The sequence below is a fragment of the Erithacus rubecula genome (assembly GCF_903797595.1).
Source record: "Erithacus rubecula genome assembly, chromosome: 6".
Classification (NCBI taxonomy): Eukaryota; Metazoa; Chordata; class Aves; order Passeriformes; family Muscicapidae; genus Erithacus; species Erithacus rubecula.
This window is the reverse complement of record NC_136688.1, coordinates 57652034-57670581: the sequence shown is the minus strand read 5'-3', so window position 1 is coordinate 57670581 and position 18548 is coordinate 57652034. Positions and strand designations below refer to the sequence as shown.

Sequence of the window (18548 nt, the reverse complement as noted above, 5' to 3'; positions counted from 1 at the left end):
ATGGATCCATCCATCCATCATCCATCCATCCATCATCCATCCATCCTTCCATCCATCCATCCATCCATCCATCATCCATCCATCCATCCATCCATCCATCATCCATCCATCCATCCATCCATCCATCCTTCCATCCATGGATCCATCCATCCATCATCCATCCATCCATCATCCATCCATCCTTCCATCCATCCATCCATCCATCCATCCATCCATCCATCCATCCATCATCCATCCATCCATCCATCATCCATCCATCCATCCATCCATCATCATCCATCCATCCATCCATCCATCATCCATCCATCCATCCATCCATCCATCATCCATCCATCCTCCATCCATCCATCCATCATCCATCCATCATCCATCCATCCATCCATCATCCATCCATCCATCCATCATCCATCCATCCATCCATCCCATCTGAGGTTTGGGAGCAGGATGCCCATGGTGCCTTGGCTGCTCCAGGGAGTGAAGGGAAGCTGGCACTGCCTATTCTTGCCCAGGTTGGCTTCACTCTTCAGGACAGCTTTTTTAGGGGGTTGGTTGCTTTGTCTGCCAAGCATCTGTCCTCCTCCTGTGGGGTGAGGAGCAGGAGGTGGCACCTCATCCTTGTTGATGTCCCGTCTGTCTCTGAGCACTCATTTCTGACTCTGAACCATTCCCCACATTTCTCTGAGCACTCTCATTTCACTCTCATTTCCCACCCATTGGCACTGCTGCCATCAATGCAGACATCCCTCCACGCTGGCTGGACTGTGGCTTGTGAAATCAGGGAAGCAAATTCCTCTTTCCCAAGGTGTTCTCTGTGCCACGTTGTGTTGAGAAGCTCAGATGCCATCATCCCTGTGGTGCAGATTCCCTTGGCACCCGTGGGGCTTTTGATAAGGTTTCCCAGCGTGTCATCTTTGCTCTGAGTCAGTGAAATGCTCTCAGCATTGGAAATCTCTGCACTAAATTAAAGTCCTGTTGCTAGGGAGTGTTGTGATAATACAGGGTATTATGCTCTGTAGCAAAAGTGTGCAACAGTACAGCCTAGAAAACAAATCCATAAAACCTCCCGTCGGATGCACAGTGTGAAAATTGAGTGTGCTTCAGCTCAGTGTTAAATATGTCATGGAAAAAGGCTCCCTCTCCTCCTGAATTTCCTGAAAGTCTGCTTTGGGCTGAAAACTGTAGTGACTGGAGCCAATTTAGAGAAGGAAAAATCCCTGCTCTTGTTGCTGTCTGCAGAAGCTCCTTAATGATCGTGCCATGCAATTCTCCAGTGCTAAAAATACATCACTTCTGGGTTTGTACAAACAGCCTCCTAATGACTGGAGCTCTGGCAAGCTCAGGAGGCAGAGGGGGAAAATAGTGGCAAAAATATGAAAATCTTACTCATTTTTACTCACAGTGGAGCTGGGCTTTTCTGTCCTTGTGGATCTCAGTGGGAGTTAAGGAATGTTTTGGTGAGAGATATTTCAGTTTGCTCTGCATCTGACCAAAACAGTGGGCATTCTGCTCCTGTTTGGAGTTTACAAGTTGGGTGGAGGGTGCTGAGCTGCTCTGTCTGCTGGTGGGGTTTCATCAGCCTGTTTGGAGTGACAGGATGGGAAGATCTGATTGAAATCTCAGCACCTGCTAACACTTGATGGGGCTGTTGTTGCTTTGGAGAGCAAAATGGAGAGGGGAGCTGGGAGTGATAGGTGAACTCACTGCCCAAGGAGAGCTGCCTTTAAAAGGGCAACAAGTCAAGTAGGGCTTATGTCTCATCCCATACAGGGGTTTTGGAGATGGGAGCAAGGGGTTGTTTGCATTTTATTTCCCCAGAACTAATGTGCCATCCAGTCACCTGCCCCTTGCCTGGCATCTCAAGAAGAATTGGGAGAAATTGTTGAAAGAGTTGCCAGAGAACTGTGGCTGCACCATCTCTGAAGTGTTTAAGGTCAAGTTGGATGGGGTTTGGAGCAACCTGGGATAGTGGAAGGTGTCCTTGCCCAAACCAAACCATTTCAGAATTCCATGAAACCAGCTGTTCTTCCAAAATGCAGAGCAGCAGCCCATGTGCCTCCTGCCACCCAGCTGTGCTGACAAACCCATCCCTCCTGCTCAGCCCTGGGTGGTGAAGGACTCACCTGTGCACACAGGGAGACATTGCAGGAAGGTTGGAACAGAATTGGTTTTGGTGGTTAAATATTCACTGCTGCATTTAACAAGGAATATTGTGTAGTTAATTTATGTGGAGCTCCTTAATCTTGGTAATTAGGAATGGAGGAGATGTTCCTTCCTGAATTCTTCTGTGCTGAAGCACAGAATCAGAGACTGGTTTGGGTTGGAAGGCACCTTAAAGATCAGCTCATTTCAGCCCTTTGCATGGACAGGGACACCTTCCACTAAACCAGGTTGCTCCAAGTCCTGTCCAGCCTGGCCTTAAATGCTGCTCTGTAGTGAGAAACACTGTGATTTTCATGGTTATGTGGCTCTTGCCTTCGTTTTTCCAAGGAACCAGTGTTGCCTGCAGTGGGGATTTCCCCAGCCACCACCTTTTTCAGGACATGCTGTGCTCACTGCTCCTTTTGTTTTTTTTTGCTTCTCCTCCCTGCATCACTCTGCTCTGTTCACCTCCCCTCCCCCTTGGAGCTTCTCTGCAGCAGCCGCTGGGGTGGAAAAGAAACATTAAGTACTTTCCTAATGTATTTTTAGCCTGTTAGAGTGTGATGTAGCTGCTGGAAACACGGAGGGGAGCCAGCACCAAGTGAACCCAGAGGTTGCTGTGCATCACTGGTGGATTTTCCATCGTGCTCTGCTGCTCTGCCAGGCTGTGAGGTGGGATGTGGCTGCTGGAGATGGTGCATGTGCTTTGTGTGATGTCTGTCTGTCCTCTCCTCGTGGGTGCTGGTGGGCAAAAGGTCCATCTGTCCTTCAGAGAGGTTGTCCAGCCTTTAATCTGCCCAGGAAAGGAAAGTGGCCAGTCAGGGAAAGGGGAATTCTGTGGTTGTGGTTTTATATCTGGTTATAGACCAAAGATGCTGGGGTAGCTCTGAGTGTGTTGGAGGCTCAGGGCTGTGGGATTGGGTGTTCCAGGAGGGGAAGTGCAGAGCCCTTAATCCCACACAGCATTCCCCAAGCCCTCCTGGTGCCCAGGGCTTTTTTGCAGGCTGTTCCCAGCTCCTAGCAAAGACTTGTACAGGACAAGAGCTTCACCAGTGCTCCCTAAGCTGGGCTGTTAGACCTGGATGGAAGGAAGTGACAGCAAAAAGCCATCCACTGGGATTTATTGGCTGTTCTCTGTCTCATCCTGCATTACCCAGTGGGGTGAGCAGTTTTGGTGCCCTGTGAGGAAGCTGTTCCCAGGATTCAGAACTGGGAGCTGCAGGAGGTGCCAGGCAGCCCTGGGTCCATCCAGCTTGGCACAGCTCCCACTGCCTTCAGACATGTGGGATTAGGTCCTCCAACCCCTCTGAGGTCAGCACTAGCACAGGCAGAAATTCAGCCCTGCAGCAGAGGAAGGCTGGTGGGATTTCCACAGCACATTTCCCTCCAGCCTGGTGGGTGTGGAGGTGCCTGGAAGCACCATCAGTGTCTTCTCCCCTGTGCTGGCTGGGGTTTTGCATCTGTTGGATGAGTTTTTTAAATCTTATTCTAATAGGTTAATGAGTGGTAGTCCAAGTTGGCATCTTAGCTTGTTAAAAAAATCCTATATGAGAGTTAGTATTGGGGAGAGTTGTTGCTTTTAGACATCCTGGCTTCTAGCCATTGGCTTATTGCTGCTGCTTTTGCCATTGCTTTTTGCCATTGCCTTTTGAGGCTGATGTGCTCTGTAATAAGATGTGCTTTGCAATAAATAACATTTTTAACTATTAGCTGCTTTGCTTATTTAGAAGACAACCCAACAAAATAAAAACCAAAAGCTCAGAGTAGAACCTGTAAAGCTCCAGAGTTGGTACCATGGAGCACCAGAAGCCAAAGCACCTCACAGCATCCACCTGAGGGAGATGAGGAGCAGGATTCAGGTTCTCAGTGCCAGCCTGCCTCTCTGCCTGCTGCAGTTGGCAGCTCTGCAATAACCTTTATCATCGAGATGTTTTTCCTTTTAATTAGCGTCGGTTGCAATAACGAGGAGGAACACGCTGAAATTCTGATTATTTCGCCTCTGGTAGAGGGAGAAGGCTGCCAGGTTTAACAGTGAGGGTATTGATGTGCTCTGGATGGGGTACAGAGTGTTTCCAACAGGGTTCTTGCTTTGTTTTCCTTAATGTTGGCCTTTTGAGTGAGGCTGATTTACGAAGGGAATGATGTAAATTCGCCCAAACAAAGTATTGTGACTGGGCCAAGGTGCAGGTGCTAATTACTGCAAATAATAATTTAAATCCCTTTAGCTAGAAACACTTTGTGCTTCACCTTCAATCAAGCTGCTGCAGCAGGAGCCAGGGCAGAGGTTTGTGTGTGCAGTGCTGTTGGAGATGGAGTTTCTGTGATGGCTGGTGGGGAGCTGGACCATCTCACACACCAGTAAACCCAGTGGTGGGAAGGCTGGGACTGGCAGCAACCTGCCCTTGGTTGGTACACTTGGTGCAAATTCAGACTTGTGGGTGAAATCTCTTGGGTTTTTTTTTGCTCTTTTGCTTCCTCTTTGCAGCAAACTGCCCTGTGTGAGGTGGGGTGTGGATTCTCCACCCCACTCATAGAATCACTGAATGGTTTGGGTTGGGAGGAACCTTAAAGATCATCCAGTTCAGAACCTGAAGTCTGATGAATTCAAGCATAAAACCAGATAAATTCAACTTGAAATGAAGTGCTTGGGAGAAACTGGAGCAGGTAGATACAGAATTCAGGTTTGTCTGATGGTGGTCACTCACTGGGAGATGCTGCTGTGGCCAAGCAGAGGTTGTTGGGCTGTGTTCAAATGCAGGGTCAGGTTTCTTGGCCCCTTTTGCCCTGGTGAAGGCATCCAGGCAGCTGGGATAGGTGTGAGATCCCAGGGCTGGCTGGAGATGACCTCAGTTACCACAGATTTGGGGATTTTGGTGGAAGTGCAGCATCAACCATGGATGTGTGGAGCAGCTGGTGGCCAGTGATGTGCTGCTGGGTCTTTGCACAGCAGGAGGAGTCCAGGTGCTGATTTTTCTCCCTCTGATAATAAAAAATGGGTGCTATCCACATAGCTCTGCCCATCACCCAGGTTCAGTTTCACATTCATAATCCAGGAAACAGCAAACAATGGGAACCTCTTCTGGGAGCTGCTGAGGAAGCCTCTTGAAAGACCTTCCTGCAAACCCAGAAATAGCCATCTCTTGCTCTGTGGCCACTGATTCCAGGCTCACTGGAAGGAGTTGTCAGCTGCCTAAGCATGGATTGGATTTCTTTTTTGCTGTTGGCCATCCAAGATATGGGAACCTCAGTGTTGTCCATCCCTAGAAATGCTTGATTGCCATCCAGGAGCCTCTCTCCAGTCCCTAATCATGCAGTCTGTCACTTTTACAAGTTCAAGGATCCCAACCTAAAATTTTAGTACAAATTCCTGCTTTTTTCCCCCCAAATACATCTGAAACTGCAGTTCACATCAACCCTTCTGGGAGGGTGCCCTTCAGATTTGAGCATCTGGTTAATGGTTGGACTCAATGATCTTAGAGGTCTTTTCCAATCTTAATGATCCTATGATTCCCTCTCTTAGTCATTTCTTGCTTGGGCAAATTGTCTGAATGGGCTTTTGAGAACTTTTAATGGAAAACTGAAAACAAGGGCATAATAAAACAGCAATTTAGGAGCAATTTGCTGACAACTGGAGCCCTTAAGTGCACTGACTTAGCATTGAGGGGCAATGGTACCAAGCCTCCTGTGTGAATGTCCTCTTTGTCACTTGGAAGATCTTTGGGCAGTTTTTAAAACACTTCTAGTCTTTAAATTGGATCCAGGGATCCAGGAGCAGCCACAGCTTCTCTGGGCAATCTGTGCCAGAGCCTCACCACCCTCAGAGCCAGGAATTTTCAATTCCCAATATCCAACCCATCCCTGCCCTCTGGCAGTGTCCCATTCCCTGTGTCCTGACCTTCCATCCCTTGTCCCCAGTCCCTCTCCAGCTCTCCTGGAGCCCCTTTAGGCTCTGCAGGGCTCTGAGCTCTCCCTGGATCCTTCTCCTCTCCAGGTGAGCACCCCCAGCTCTCCCAGCCTGGCTCCAGCCCTTGGAGCATCTCTGTCACCTCCTCTGGACACTTCACCTGGGTTGTGCTTCACTGTGAAAGAAGCTGTATATAGTAACAGGAGGAAAACCCAATTTCTGCTTTCAAAATGAAATGGTTTATCTTGGAATGGGTTTGGTTGTTTTTTGGGTTCCTCCAAGTGCTTGAGAGGTACTTGGCATTGTCATTGTTCCTTGAAGACTTCTCACCTGGTGAGACCCACACATTCTTTTCCTGTGCTGGCAGCTGCTCTTGGCCATCCCTCTCAGCAGGAGGGGGGGTGTTTTTAAACTGGAATATTCTAGCCCAGAAGTCTGTTTGCAAAAATCAAAATTGGAATTAAACCCCTGCAGTTTGGTCCTTCATGGTTTGTATAAATGTAGGCACCAGTGTGCTGCTCATGTTGGTTTTTGCAGGGTCTGTGTCCATCCCTGCCTTTGTCCATCTGGTCTGGCTTTACATTTGGAAAACTGTGACTGTTCCCAGGACATCATAACCATGAGCTTGCTGGTGGTTGAAATAACCCCTTCATCCCTCAGGAAGCAGGTTCAGAGTAAAGGCAGGACACATTAGAGGTGGATCCATCACCACTGAACATGATGGCAATTAACAGTTTGCAGGGATCCTGCAGTGATTAAGCAGATTTGTGACAGAGAAATCCCTTAATAACTTAATAAATTGATAAACATCACCTCTTTTTTCCAGCCAGAAAGTGCCAGTTTTGGGGATGGTGTTGGTCCTATTCATAGCACAAGCACAGGTTTCAGTCTTGGAAGCAGGACCCAGCTATATTTGGAGCTGGATTTATCCACAGGCATGCTGCACATGCATCAGCTGGGCTGTCTAGCAGCAAAACCCTGACAGTTCAGTAATCCTTCAGTAGAAGGTAGTTTCACATCCCACCTTCATTCAGCTTCTCTGCCAAGAAAATGTCCCATCATAAAAATTGGGATTTTCTGCTTGGGGGTTACTAGCAGCTCCAGCTTTCCCTCTCCTGCACTGCCCTCTCCAGATCCCTCAGTTTTCTGGCAGATAGGATTAAGCCTGACCTTCTGCCCCATCTCAGAGAGAGCCAAACCTCTTTCAGATCTAATTATTTCCCATTTTTGTTTAATTGTGCACGTCCTGCTGCTGGCTGAGAAGGAGACCAGCTCCTGCCTGGGCTGGGGCAGGGAAGGGCACCCAGCCCTTCATTAGCCACAGGCTTTTGGGGTCAGTGCTCCATCTTTTGGGGCTGTGGTTTAAACCCAAAAATCTCTTGGAGGTCCCAGGCAAAGCTCCCAAGAAGCAGCTCTGGCGCCATCCTGTGTTTCTGAAATTGGGACCTTCGTGCTCAGCTCTCCCCCATGAGAGGAGGAGGAGTCCAGCCATGGCCACCTGCCCTCCTCCTCCTCCTCCTCCTCCTCTTCCTCCTCCTCCTCCTCCTCCTCCTCTCCTGCACCCAGTTTACACCAGGCTCTGCTTTTTCTGCCTGTATTTCCCTCCTGTGTTTAAATAACACCAACTTCTTTGAGCAGTGCATTGCATGTCTTTTTTTTTTTTTTTTTTTAAATGATCTTTGATTTCTCAGTTTATCTGAGCTGCTACAAAATCCCAGCTGGTGCCAGGCTGGGGTTTGGCTGTGCCAGCCTGGAAGTGCTGCTGAACCACCACGAGAGTGATGATAAAATATCAGGGTGTGACATCCCTCTCTGCAGGAGAATGGGAGAAAATGAGACATGTTTTCAACTCAGCAGGCAGCTGACTAAGAGAGAGGGGACAGATAAATCAGATTCATCCCAGCAGGAAGCTTTGCCTGGAGCAGGGACACCTGCATATGGAAAATATGGATATACTCTGCTGGGCCTTGAGTCCTGCCACGCTCGTGGATCCTTTACAGCATCACTTATACTGAGTATGGCTCTCCCAAATCCCATTTTTTTAGCATTCCCACAGGCACAGGAGCACACCCAGAGTACCCAAAGTCTCCTCTGCTGCCATACAGCAGTTCCTCCTCCACCAAAGCTGTGCCACGTTGTGTCCCTTGCTCCTTCCAGCACAGGGCACCCTGTCACTGCCACTGGCTCAGAAGTGGCTCTGGAGGAGGGGGAGGTCTGTGGAGAAGTAAATACCAGTGCAGAAAGTTCCAGGGAGAGTAGCCAGTGTTTCCAGCAAGCCATCTAGTGGCTCCCTATTGCAGCAGTTGCATGCCCTGGAGCTGGGAAGGTGAATCTGGAGGGGTAAGTGCTGCTCACCACTGCAGGTGTGTCAGGGCACTGATGTCCAGAGTTTGGTCCTAACTGGGGGAAGGTGCTGCTTTAACAACCCTCTTCTGGTCAGGGGGGGTGGGAGGGTTGGGTTAGCTGCTGGCCAGCAGCATGGGTCATACAGAATTACAGAATCATGGAATATCCTGAGGTGGAGGGACCCATGAGGTCCTAGAGACCAATTCCAGGGTCACAGAATATCCTGAGCCGGATATTGATTTGTTCTTGTGCCTTGCCAGGAGCAAACCTGATGGATGATCCTATAGCTGGAGATCTGGATCTGCATTTCAGTGGTGTGGGTTCAGTTGCCCTAGCTCACAAACACACAGAGGCTACAGGGATAATCAGTGATTCCTGTACAGAATGGGTTGAAGACAGCAGAGCAGGCACAGAGAACATAAAGTTTTGGGGGATTTTTTCAGCATTTCACCTGATGAAGTTTTGGGCAGTGTGTTGAAAGCAAGCAGGAGGGAGTGTTCTCCAGCACATGGTTCAGCTGTGGCTCCTGTAGCACAGCCTAAGACAGGGGCTGAAAGTTTGAAGGCTTTGCAGAGGGGTTTGGCCAGTTTGGAGGAGAGACTGCCCTGGTGCTGGGCAGTGTCAGTGGCTGCCCTGGATAGCTTTGGTAGATGTTTGGAGTTTGTGTCAGCTCTTCAGAGAAAGCTCTGCTGATGGAGATCTCACAGTGTCCTAGAAGGCAGTTTCATCATGCCCAACCTCATTCATCTTTGCTGCAGTTCAAGTCACAGATTTATAGAATTGTTTAGGTTGGAAAAGCCCTCCAAGATCATTGAGCCCAACCATTCCCCAGCACTGCCAAGGCCACCACTGACCCCTGTCCCCAAGGCCACATGGCTGTTAAATCCCTCCAGGGATGGGGACACCACCATTTCCATGGGCAGCAGCAGATGTGGAGAGCACCAGTGTTCACCTCTCAGCCAGGTGTCAGGCTGGCTGTGCAGCTTTTTTCACCTCTCAGCCAGGTGTCAGGCTGGCTGTGCAGCTTTTCTGTGCAGCACACTATCTGACTGACTGGTGCTTCCCAAGCCAGGCTCTTGCCCACCTCCTTTGTTCCCACCTGCATGCAGATGTTTGCACCTGCTCAATGCAGATGTTCTTTCACATCTCTCCAAGTAGAATCACAGAATATCCTGAGCTGGAAGGGACCCACAAGGATCATCCAGTCCAACTCCTGGCCCTGCACAGGACACATCAACAATCCCACCCTGTGTCCAAATTCTCCTGGGACTCTGGCAGGCTGGTGCTGTGCCCATTCCCTGGGGAGCCTGGGCAGTGCCCACCACCCTGTGGGGGAAAAACCTTTTCCTGATACCCAACCTAAACCTCCCCTGACACAGCTTCATGCCACCCTTTGAGTCCTCAACATTGTTTGACCTCTAGTCCAGTTTCCTGGAGTGTTTTCCTTTCTCTTAGCACAATCCCTGCATGCTGATCACCTTTATCACCTCACCCTTATCACCAGTGCCAGGACAGGACTCCTTGGCCAGCACATCCTCCCAGTCTGACAGTGAATCAGCACCACCAGCTCCCTCCCTGTGTTTTTCAGATGAGTTGTGTGCCCACATTAGAGCAGTTTCTCTCTGCTGTGCTGCTGAGGGAGCCATGTGGAGCAGCACCTAATGAATATCAAGATACACAGCACTGCCTGTTCCTGCAGCTATTCACAGGCCAGTTGCTCTGTCACAGAAGGAAATCAAATTGCTCCTGACAAATGGGTGTCAGCAGTCACTTATCATCTTGTTATCTTCTAAGTGCTTACAAATAGGTTGTTTCATTATTTGTTCCATCAGTTTTCTAGGAGTTCCAGTTAAGTGACCAGTTTGTAATTCCCTGACTTTTCCTTCTGCATATTTAAATCTGACCCCTAGGTTTCCTTTTTTTCTCCTGGTCTTCTGAAACCTCTCTATTTTTCTGTGATCTAAGAGAGGAACAGGAGCTCTGGGGCTGCTTCCCTCCTTATCTTTGGGGCTGGTGGATGCACCAATACCTTGGTTGGATGAGTGTGTTCCTGCTGGAAAGCTTCTTCCCTCTGTGGCTCTCATCTCTGTTACCTCCTTTGAAACCTTTTCAATTTTCCAACCAAGTTCTTTTGAAAGGTTAGCTTTATCCAGTGACTGCCTTTGTGTGCTATTTTCTGTAATCTGCAACAATATGGAAAATTTGGGCCAAATTCACGATTTTGATTAAAATAAGCACAACAGCAGTGGAGCAGAGTTGGGTGTAATTTAACATTTTATTGAGATTTTCAGGAACATCTGGTAACTTCTGGTATCCAGTTTGGCACACTTTGCTGACAATGGTTTTGGAGGGTGGTGTTCCCTTTGGTGCCACACATGTGGAGAGCCCTTTGGCACCACACATGTGGAAATCCCATTGGCACCACACATGGGGAAATCCCTTTGGCATCACACATGGGGAAATCCCATTGGCACCACACATGTGGAGAGCCCTTTGGCACCACACATGTGGAAATCCCTTTGGTGCCACACATGTGGAAATCCCTTTGGCATCACACATGTGAAATCCCATTGGCACCACACATGGGGAAATCCCATTGGCACCACACATGTGGAAATCCCTTTGGTGCCACACATGTGGAGATCCCATTGGTACCACACATGTGGAAATCCCATTGGTACCACACATGTGGAAATCCCTTTGGTACCACACATATGAAGATCCCTTTGGTGCCACACATGTGGAAATCCCATTGACATGTTGTGTTTACCCTGCCAGGACCCTGTTATTATTATTATTATCACTTATCTTCTTTCTTTTTCTCCCCACTCCCTATCCCTTCAACAGGAATCATTAACCAGTGGCAGCAGGAATCCAAGGATAAAGTCATCTCCCTCTTGCTAACCCACCTGCCTTTACTGAAGCCCGGCAACATCGAGGCCAAAGTCGAGTACATGAAACTCTTGCCCAAGATCCTGGCTCACTCCATCGAGCACAACCAGCACATTGAGGAGAGCAGGCAGCTGCTGTCCTACGCCCTGATCCACCCTGCCACCTCTCTGGAGGACAGGAGTGCCCTGGCCATGTGGCTGAACCACCTGGAGGACCGCACCTCGGGGGGCTTCGGGCAGGGCCGGGGCCGCTCGGACTCGCTGGACTACGGGCAGCCCCACTACTACCACCAAAGACAGAACTCGGATGACAAGCTCAACAATGGCTGGCAGAGCTCCTGCAGGGACTCTGGCATCAGCACCTGCAGCTGGCAGGACAAGGGCCTGGCCTGTGAGAATGGCCACCTGCCCCTCTACTCCTCCTCCTCCGTCCCCACCACCATCAACACCATCGGCACTAGCACAAGCACCAGTGAGTACCCAGCCCCCCATCCCACCAGGAAACACATCTGGGCCATAGCAAACTCCTTGATTTGGGATTTTTTATTCTTTCTTCATCTGCTTTTTTTATTTCCTGCTTGCCTTTGTTGGGTTGTTTTTTTTTTTTCCTCTAGCGCTGTGAGATTTTAAAGACCTGGGAGGTGCAGAGAGGGAAAAATAGCAAAGAATAAGAAAAAGACCAAAATTGTGTTACTGAAGGAAACCTCATGTATTTAATGTAGCTTTGTGTTTCAAGCAGAAAGCTGATGCTTCATGTCCAAAAGTCAGATGGCAACCTTGAGGCAAGTCCAAAAGTGTGCTGAGAACTGCCTGAGAAGAAATGGGATTGGGACCCTGAGTGCATAAGTTTTGGAAGCAGGACTGGAATCCAGCAGCTTCAGGGTGTCTGGAAATGTTCCCTTGTGTTTGCAGTGCAGAGGTGGGGAGCTGGTGGTGATTGAGGGGTTTAGATGGACAGTGCTCAGTGTTTTCCAGGAGAGCTGGGTGGTCCTTCCCCCATGGAGACCTTGGATGGTGCAGAGCCCAGCCCAAGGCTTGGACACATGGAGAGCTCCATCACTGGAGATCTAATCCTGATTTTTTTGTGAAGCTGTAGTGCAGCTACAGTGGTGTTCATTGATACCTGTGAGCCTTTTTTGGGAGATCAGGAATCAACATCTTCTCAGTGGGATTCAGAAGCTCCCCTGCCCACCCACTCACCCTGTGGAGGGCTGTCACACCTTTGGGTGTCACCTGCAGGGCTGCATGTCCTCCTTCACTCTGAGATGTTCCAAGATGCTTTATCAGCATCTCCTAGATATCAGGGATGCAGAGAGCACTTTGGGGAGGAGAGGCTGGTTTCTTTGTAAGAGTGTGGAAAGCCACAATTAAATAGCTGAAAGCTTTAAAATGGTCACTTAAGGCTTCTGGGCTTTTCTCTCTCTTGTAAGAATTGCTCTTTTTTTAAAGTGGTGTTTCAAATCAGCAGAGAAACAAAACACACCTCAGGGTTTATTGCTGTAGCACCTGCGTCCCTGCCTCTCCTGTCCATCCTTGCAGGCCTGTGGGGATTTAGCAGAAGGGTCTCAGCTTCTCCACAGGCTCTAGACCACCATTCCCATCCAGTCCCCTGTCTGTGAAGCCCCCAGCCCCTGCTGCTGTGAGATTGTGTGATGTTCAGCTTCTCTGAGAGCCAGACCCTGTGCTGTCAAGCTGTTCCAGGGTGACTCAGCTGCATGGGAAAGGTCTAACAAGGAAGCAGGGTGAGAAAAACCCCATGAATTCACTTGCAGTTGGTCTGTTAAACTTATCCAAGGATTATTTTTGGGGGGGTTTCCATGTGGTTATTGCATGCCTGGTGGTCCAGAGGCTTTGCAGACCATGGAAGCAGTGGGAAGAGAGGCTGCAGAAGGGCTCTGGTTCCTCACATCAGGATCTGGAAGCAGGGATGTGCAGCAGGTTAATCACTGACAGTGGCTGGAACTCTGCAAGGGTGTGTCAGGTCTTGAAGGACTCTTTCCACAAAGAACCACCCTTGGTGTTTTTTTGAGCCTTTCTGTGCTCAGACTTAGCAGCTGCACCGACCCACCCCTTGCCCACTGTGGTCCCCAAGTATTGGCACAAAATGCCAAAAAACCGAGCCAACAACTGAACTGCTCAGCAGTGCCTGAGCTTCTGCAGTGCTGCGGTTTTTCCCAAATTCTCCCAGAATTTGGTGTGTTCAGCAGCAGCTGTACAGGAGCACCTGTGGGTCTGCCAGCAGCCCTACACTTTTGTGTTTTGCCTGAATTCCTCCTCAGTGTCTGCCTCTTGCTTGGCTGCATCATCCTCTGCTAGAGAGAGTTCAGGCCCACGTGTTAGGCTGCTCTATCTCCTGCAGACACATTTTGGTGGCACCATGCTCAGACAGCCGTGGGCTGAGCTGGAGGTGACCCAACCACACTTCATGTGTCAGTTCATAAACTTCCTTAACACAATATTTGGCTTGGGCAAAAGCCTGGTAAGTCCACAGATATATGCTAAAAGATAAACAAGGCTGTCAGCCTTTGTCCCAGCCCCTTGACTCAATCAATATGTTTATTAAACTTTTATTCCCAAGCAAAGCCCTCAACTCCTTGCTGTTTGTTTAGGTTTTAACATTGTTATTAGTTTTAAGTTCTCCCTCTTACTCAGAGGTGTTTATCTGTGCAGAGGCTTTAATCCAGCAGCACCCAGGGAAGGGCAGAACCTTCCCTGAGCCATCCCTGCAAAGGCACTGCCTGTTCCTGACACCACAATGGGGCAAAGTCTTTCCCAGAACAGTGATGTGGTGCTTTTACCTGAGCTAAGTTCTGCTGCTGCTGTGGCACAGTGAGGTTTAATACTGTCAGGCTTAAATATGGGTGGCTGAAGCTCATGTGATGTTTTGCTTTGTGCTGTCCCTGACTTGGACTCGACCTAGACTCCAGTTCTGAGGTTTGGTTCAGGATTGGTTCATCTCCAGCTCTCCCATAACTGCTCTGACAGGGGTTAGCCCAGGCTTGAGGAGATGTTGCAGGAGCAAGTCTGGAATGTTCTGAGGGAGACACTCTAGATTTACCACATTAATGCTCCTCCAGCAGTGGGAAGTGTCCTAAGTGATGAATTTGTGTCTGGAGTGATTAGAGGATAGGGACTCACCCCAAACAGTGGGAGCTGGCTCAGAGAAGCTGTGGTGTCTCATCCTTGGAAGTGTTCAAGGCCAGGCTGGATGAGCCTTCAGTCTGGGCTAATGGAAAGTGTCAGGCCCATGGAGGGGAGTGGAACTAGATGGGCTTTAAGGTCCAACCCAAACCATTCTGGGATTCTGTGATGTTCATGTGCTCCTTCCCATCCACTGCATCAGCAAATCCTGCAAAGCTTGAGATGCAGCCTTAAGCCAAGCTTGAGCAAGCTGGGAGTGCAGGCAGCCTTGGCAGGGGCTCAGGAGAGGCTGGAGCTGCTCCAGCATGGGGATGGGGTGAAGCCCAGAGCCCTGGCTCTGTGGCCAGGGCAGGCAGCAGTTGCAAAATGTTGGGGTTGCTCAATGCCTTTGTGAGGGAGACATGGCCTGGAAGCTGTGGAAGGACAGAGGAAAGCAGCTTGTTTGTGTGGGGGCTCCTGCTCCTCCCCTGCCCCTGTTGCTGGCTCACCTGAGCACAGGCTGATGGCTTGGCAGGATGGTTAAATAAATGGAAGCACAGCTTTGCCCTGTGCTCCCACCCTCTTGGAAGGGAATCTGTGCAGAGAGCCAAAGGAGGGTCTGTCATTAGCTGTGATGAGGAGGAGGAGGATTGCAGGTTCACTGGTCTCATTTGGACCAAAAAGTCACAGGTCAGTGGCAGTGATACAGTCAGAGACCTTGCCAGGGAATATCCTGCAGAGCAGGAATCCCAGGTGTGTGCTCAGACTGGAGGATGCTGCACTCTTTGGTGTTTCTGTGGGTTTTCCTGAGAGGGCACAGAGAGGTCCTTGGACCAGCAAAGCTCCAGTCTGGAGCCACCCTTCCTCTCATGCACAAATTCAAAAGATGCTGGGTGCTCTGGCCTGCTACACCCTTCCCATGGGAGTGCCTGCCAGAAAAATGGAGGTGTTTGTCTGCAGGGAGAAGGAGAAGGAGATGGAGATGAGGAGAAGGAGAAGGAGAAGGAAAGGAGAAGGAGAAGGAGAAGGAGAAGGAGAAGGAGAAGGAGAAGGAGAAGGAGAAGGAGAAGGAGAAGGAGAAGGAGAAGGAGAAGGAGAAGATTAAGCAGAGAGGAAAAATACTCACTTGTATAAATTTCTTGCCCTGAAAAAGAAAAATCTCCAATTTGTCCTAGAGCTGAAGAGGAGTAAATCAGGGTTCTTCCTTCCATGCACCCCAGCCCAGGTTCAAACTGACAGAGGGCAGGGTTAAACTGGATATTAGGAGGAAATTCATCCCTGTGAGGATGGTGAGGCACAAGAGAAGCGTGGCTATCCCTGGGAGTGTCCAAGGCCAGGCTGGGCAGGATTTGGATGGCAAAGGATTGTACTCTAGATGACCTCTAAGGTCCCTTCCAACCCAAAATTCTGTGTTTCTGTGATCCTGACCTACAGGCAGGTCTGCAGCTGCTGGACTGTGTGTCAGAACATGTGTGTGTGACATGGCTTGCAGGATTTTGCCAACATTTGCTCCAGCTGTGGAATCCCCAGTGAGAGGGCAGATGAACGTGCTGGAGCTCTCCCTGAGTGATCAGGGAATTGAGGTGGAACAAACAACAAGAGAAATCACTTGCCATGAGCAGAGTGTGGGTTTGACTCTTCCTCCCCTCCCCTGCTGCTCACTGCCTAGCACTGGAGACAGCCCTGCTGCCATACCTGGCACCCAAACTGAGCTGGGTGATGGGATAACTAAACATTTTAACTCTCAGGACCACCCTGATCTCTGATGGGTTTTGATGGGCAGCTTAAAAATTGTTGTCCTGTGTGTAGACTTCAGCAACACCTGAAGGAAGGGCACTGTGTGTTTGCCTCACACAGGGGAACACATTTCCTCCCATGAAGACTTAGCAAAAGATGAGTAAATGAAAAAGTCTTGGTGAGGTTACATCAGTGAAGCAAACAAATGTGCTCTTCTTGCTGGGAGTGGATTAGCTTTTGGAATTGCCTCCAGAAAATTGTTCCTCAGTTGGCCTTGCTGAGACCTGGCACCCTGGCACTCATCCTGCCACCTGGGGCCACCTCTCATGTCTGCTTCTCTTTTACTGATAGACTGAGAAAAGCTCATTGGCCTTTATTTCACTTGAGCATCCCAGTGGTGGCAAACAAGGGCATTTGTTGTCTTGCTCATGCCCTCTAGTGTCACACACCACGGGCAGAAACACTTCCAGAAGTCTCACACTTTGTCAGGTTCCCAGTGCTACAAAATCTTGCTGATCCTCTAGCTTGAAATCAGAATTGTTGCATGAGAAGATCAGGTGTGAGCAGAGTTGTTTGCTGAGATCCATGTGCATCAACACAGCAGCAAACAGGACTGTGAGTGAGAACAGCACAGAGTCACTTAGGTTGGGAAAGACCTTTAGCATCAAGTCCATCCATAATCCCCTACTCCAGCACTGAGCAGCAGATACAGATTTTCTGCCCCTCTATAGATTCAAGCTCTTTGTCCCTGGGAGGTCTCTGCAGACCATCACTGAGAGGAGTGGTCACCCACCTCATCCTGGAGTCCATCAAGCACTGGGGGTGGATGTGGTGGTGGAGAACAAGAGCAATGTCCTTTTGAGGTGTCAGCAATGCTGGGAAAGATCTGCTGCTGCTCTTGGGTGTGTTTTATAGCCAGTGTCCCTTCCTGTTCTAACCTTGAAACTTCAGGTTAGCTGAATGCTCATTTGGCTCCTCCTTTGAGCCTGTTTGGCACCTTCCCTTCACTTCTTTGCTCCCAGGGGATCTCTTGTCTCACTGTGTCTGTGGCTGAGTGACAAAGGTCCATGTGAGGTGAGGTCCCACCTCTAGTCATCTCCACAGGGTTTCTAGGCTGACACCCAAACTCATCAGTCTATTTGTTGTGTTTCAAACATCAGAGCCTGCACTGGAAGGGAAGAACAGACAGATTCCCAGGGTGACGTAGAGTAACCCATCAAAGACTGAAGAACACTCAGGATATTTGGGAGGGTGATTCTCCTGATTTGTTAATTTGGAACTTGCAGATCACAGGTAGTTTTGCTCATAGGGATGCCCAGCCATGGGGCAGGAGTCTCTTAGCAGGAGCTGTTGGCTCTCAGGGCATGCAGGTGGCCCTGGGGATGTGGATGGCTCTGTGGCTCAGGGGGATTCAGTGCCTCTGGCAGGATGTGGATGGCTCTGGGGGAATGTGGGTGGCTCAGGGAGGGTGTGGACAGTAGTGGGGGGATGCAGATGGCTCTGTGGGGATGGGGTTAGCAGGGCAGAGCTGATTTACCTGCCATCAGACAGCACAGGGACAGAGCAGGGTCCTGGCTGCCCTGCCCACTCTGCTCTGAGGTGGGAACAGTGACAACACAGGGCATGTGTGCAGCCTGCAGACTCTGGGATGTGCTGATCCTGCTGCAGCAGGGTGTGCAGCTAGTGAGGGATCCCTGCTTGCCAGGCAGAGTGAGCAGGCAGCAAAGTGAACACATTTCCCAAGGCTGTGCTCTGGCAAGTGCATTTTCACATGGGCAGTGGGATGGACCTTGTGGCTGTGCCTCTGCTTGAGCCCTCATCAGCCACAGTGCTTGGAGGCAGAGATGTCACCAAGAGGCAGAAGGGTCTCCAGAAGGAAAGAGGAGAGCAGACCTCAAGGCTGGGCTCAGTGGTGACTTGCACCAGGTGCTGATCCCATGGGTGGCTCATAGCCAAGTGTGGTTGGTACAGACACATGTGGGTGCTCCTGAACCAGCCCTCCTGACACCAGATGATCTTCAGGCACTTAAACAATCTGTGTGCTCTTAGCTCTGCAGACAGCCTGTGTTGGGTGAGCCATGGAGCAGGTGCTGCTTGGTCTGCATGGCTGGGGAGAGGAGAGGGAGCACAGCCAGAGACATGTGGCTGTCCCCAAAGTGGGCATGTCACAAATGAGTCCTCTAGGATCACACAGCTCCTTCCTCCAGACCTCCTTTGTGCAAGGTTTGGTCTGCACTCTGACATGGGAGCAGCATGAAGCTGTGCCTGGAGGTTTGGGTTGGATATCAGGGAAAGGTTGTTCCAGAGGGTGGCTGGGCATGCAGTGGGCTTCCCAGGAAAATGATCACAGCCCCAGCCTGACAGAGTCAAGAGGTGTTTGAGCACTCTCAGGCACAGCATGGGATTCTTGG

General features: G+C 49.9%; 1 protein-coding gene across 4 annotated transcripts in view; it reads left to right on the top strand.

Annotated features, from left to right (window-relative positions):
- The window catches only part of SAMD4A (sterile alpha motif domain containing 4A), a 98012-nt gene that overhangs the window by 50262 nt on the left and 29202 nt on the right, over positions 1 to 18548 (top strand). For all 4 annotated transcript variants that reach the window (XR_013774538.1, XR_013774539.1, XM_079307839.1 and 1 more), the window contains exon 3: positions 11237 to 11752. Coding sequence is in view for 2 of the 4 variants with exons in the window: in XM_079307839.1 (XP_079163965.1) it covers positions 11237 to 11752 (516 nt within the window). In the remaining 2 variants the exon portion in view is untranslated. The remainder of the gene's footprint in view (positions 1 to 11236; positions 11753 to 18548) is intronic.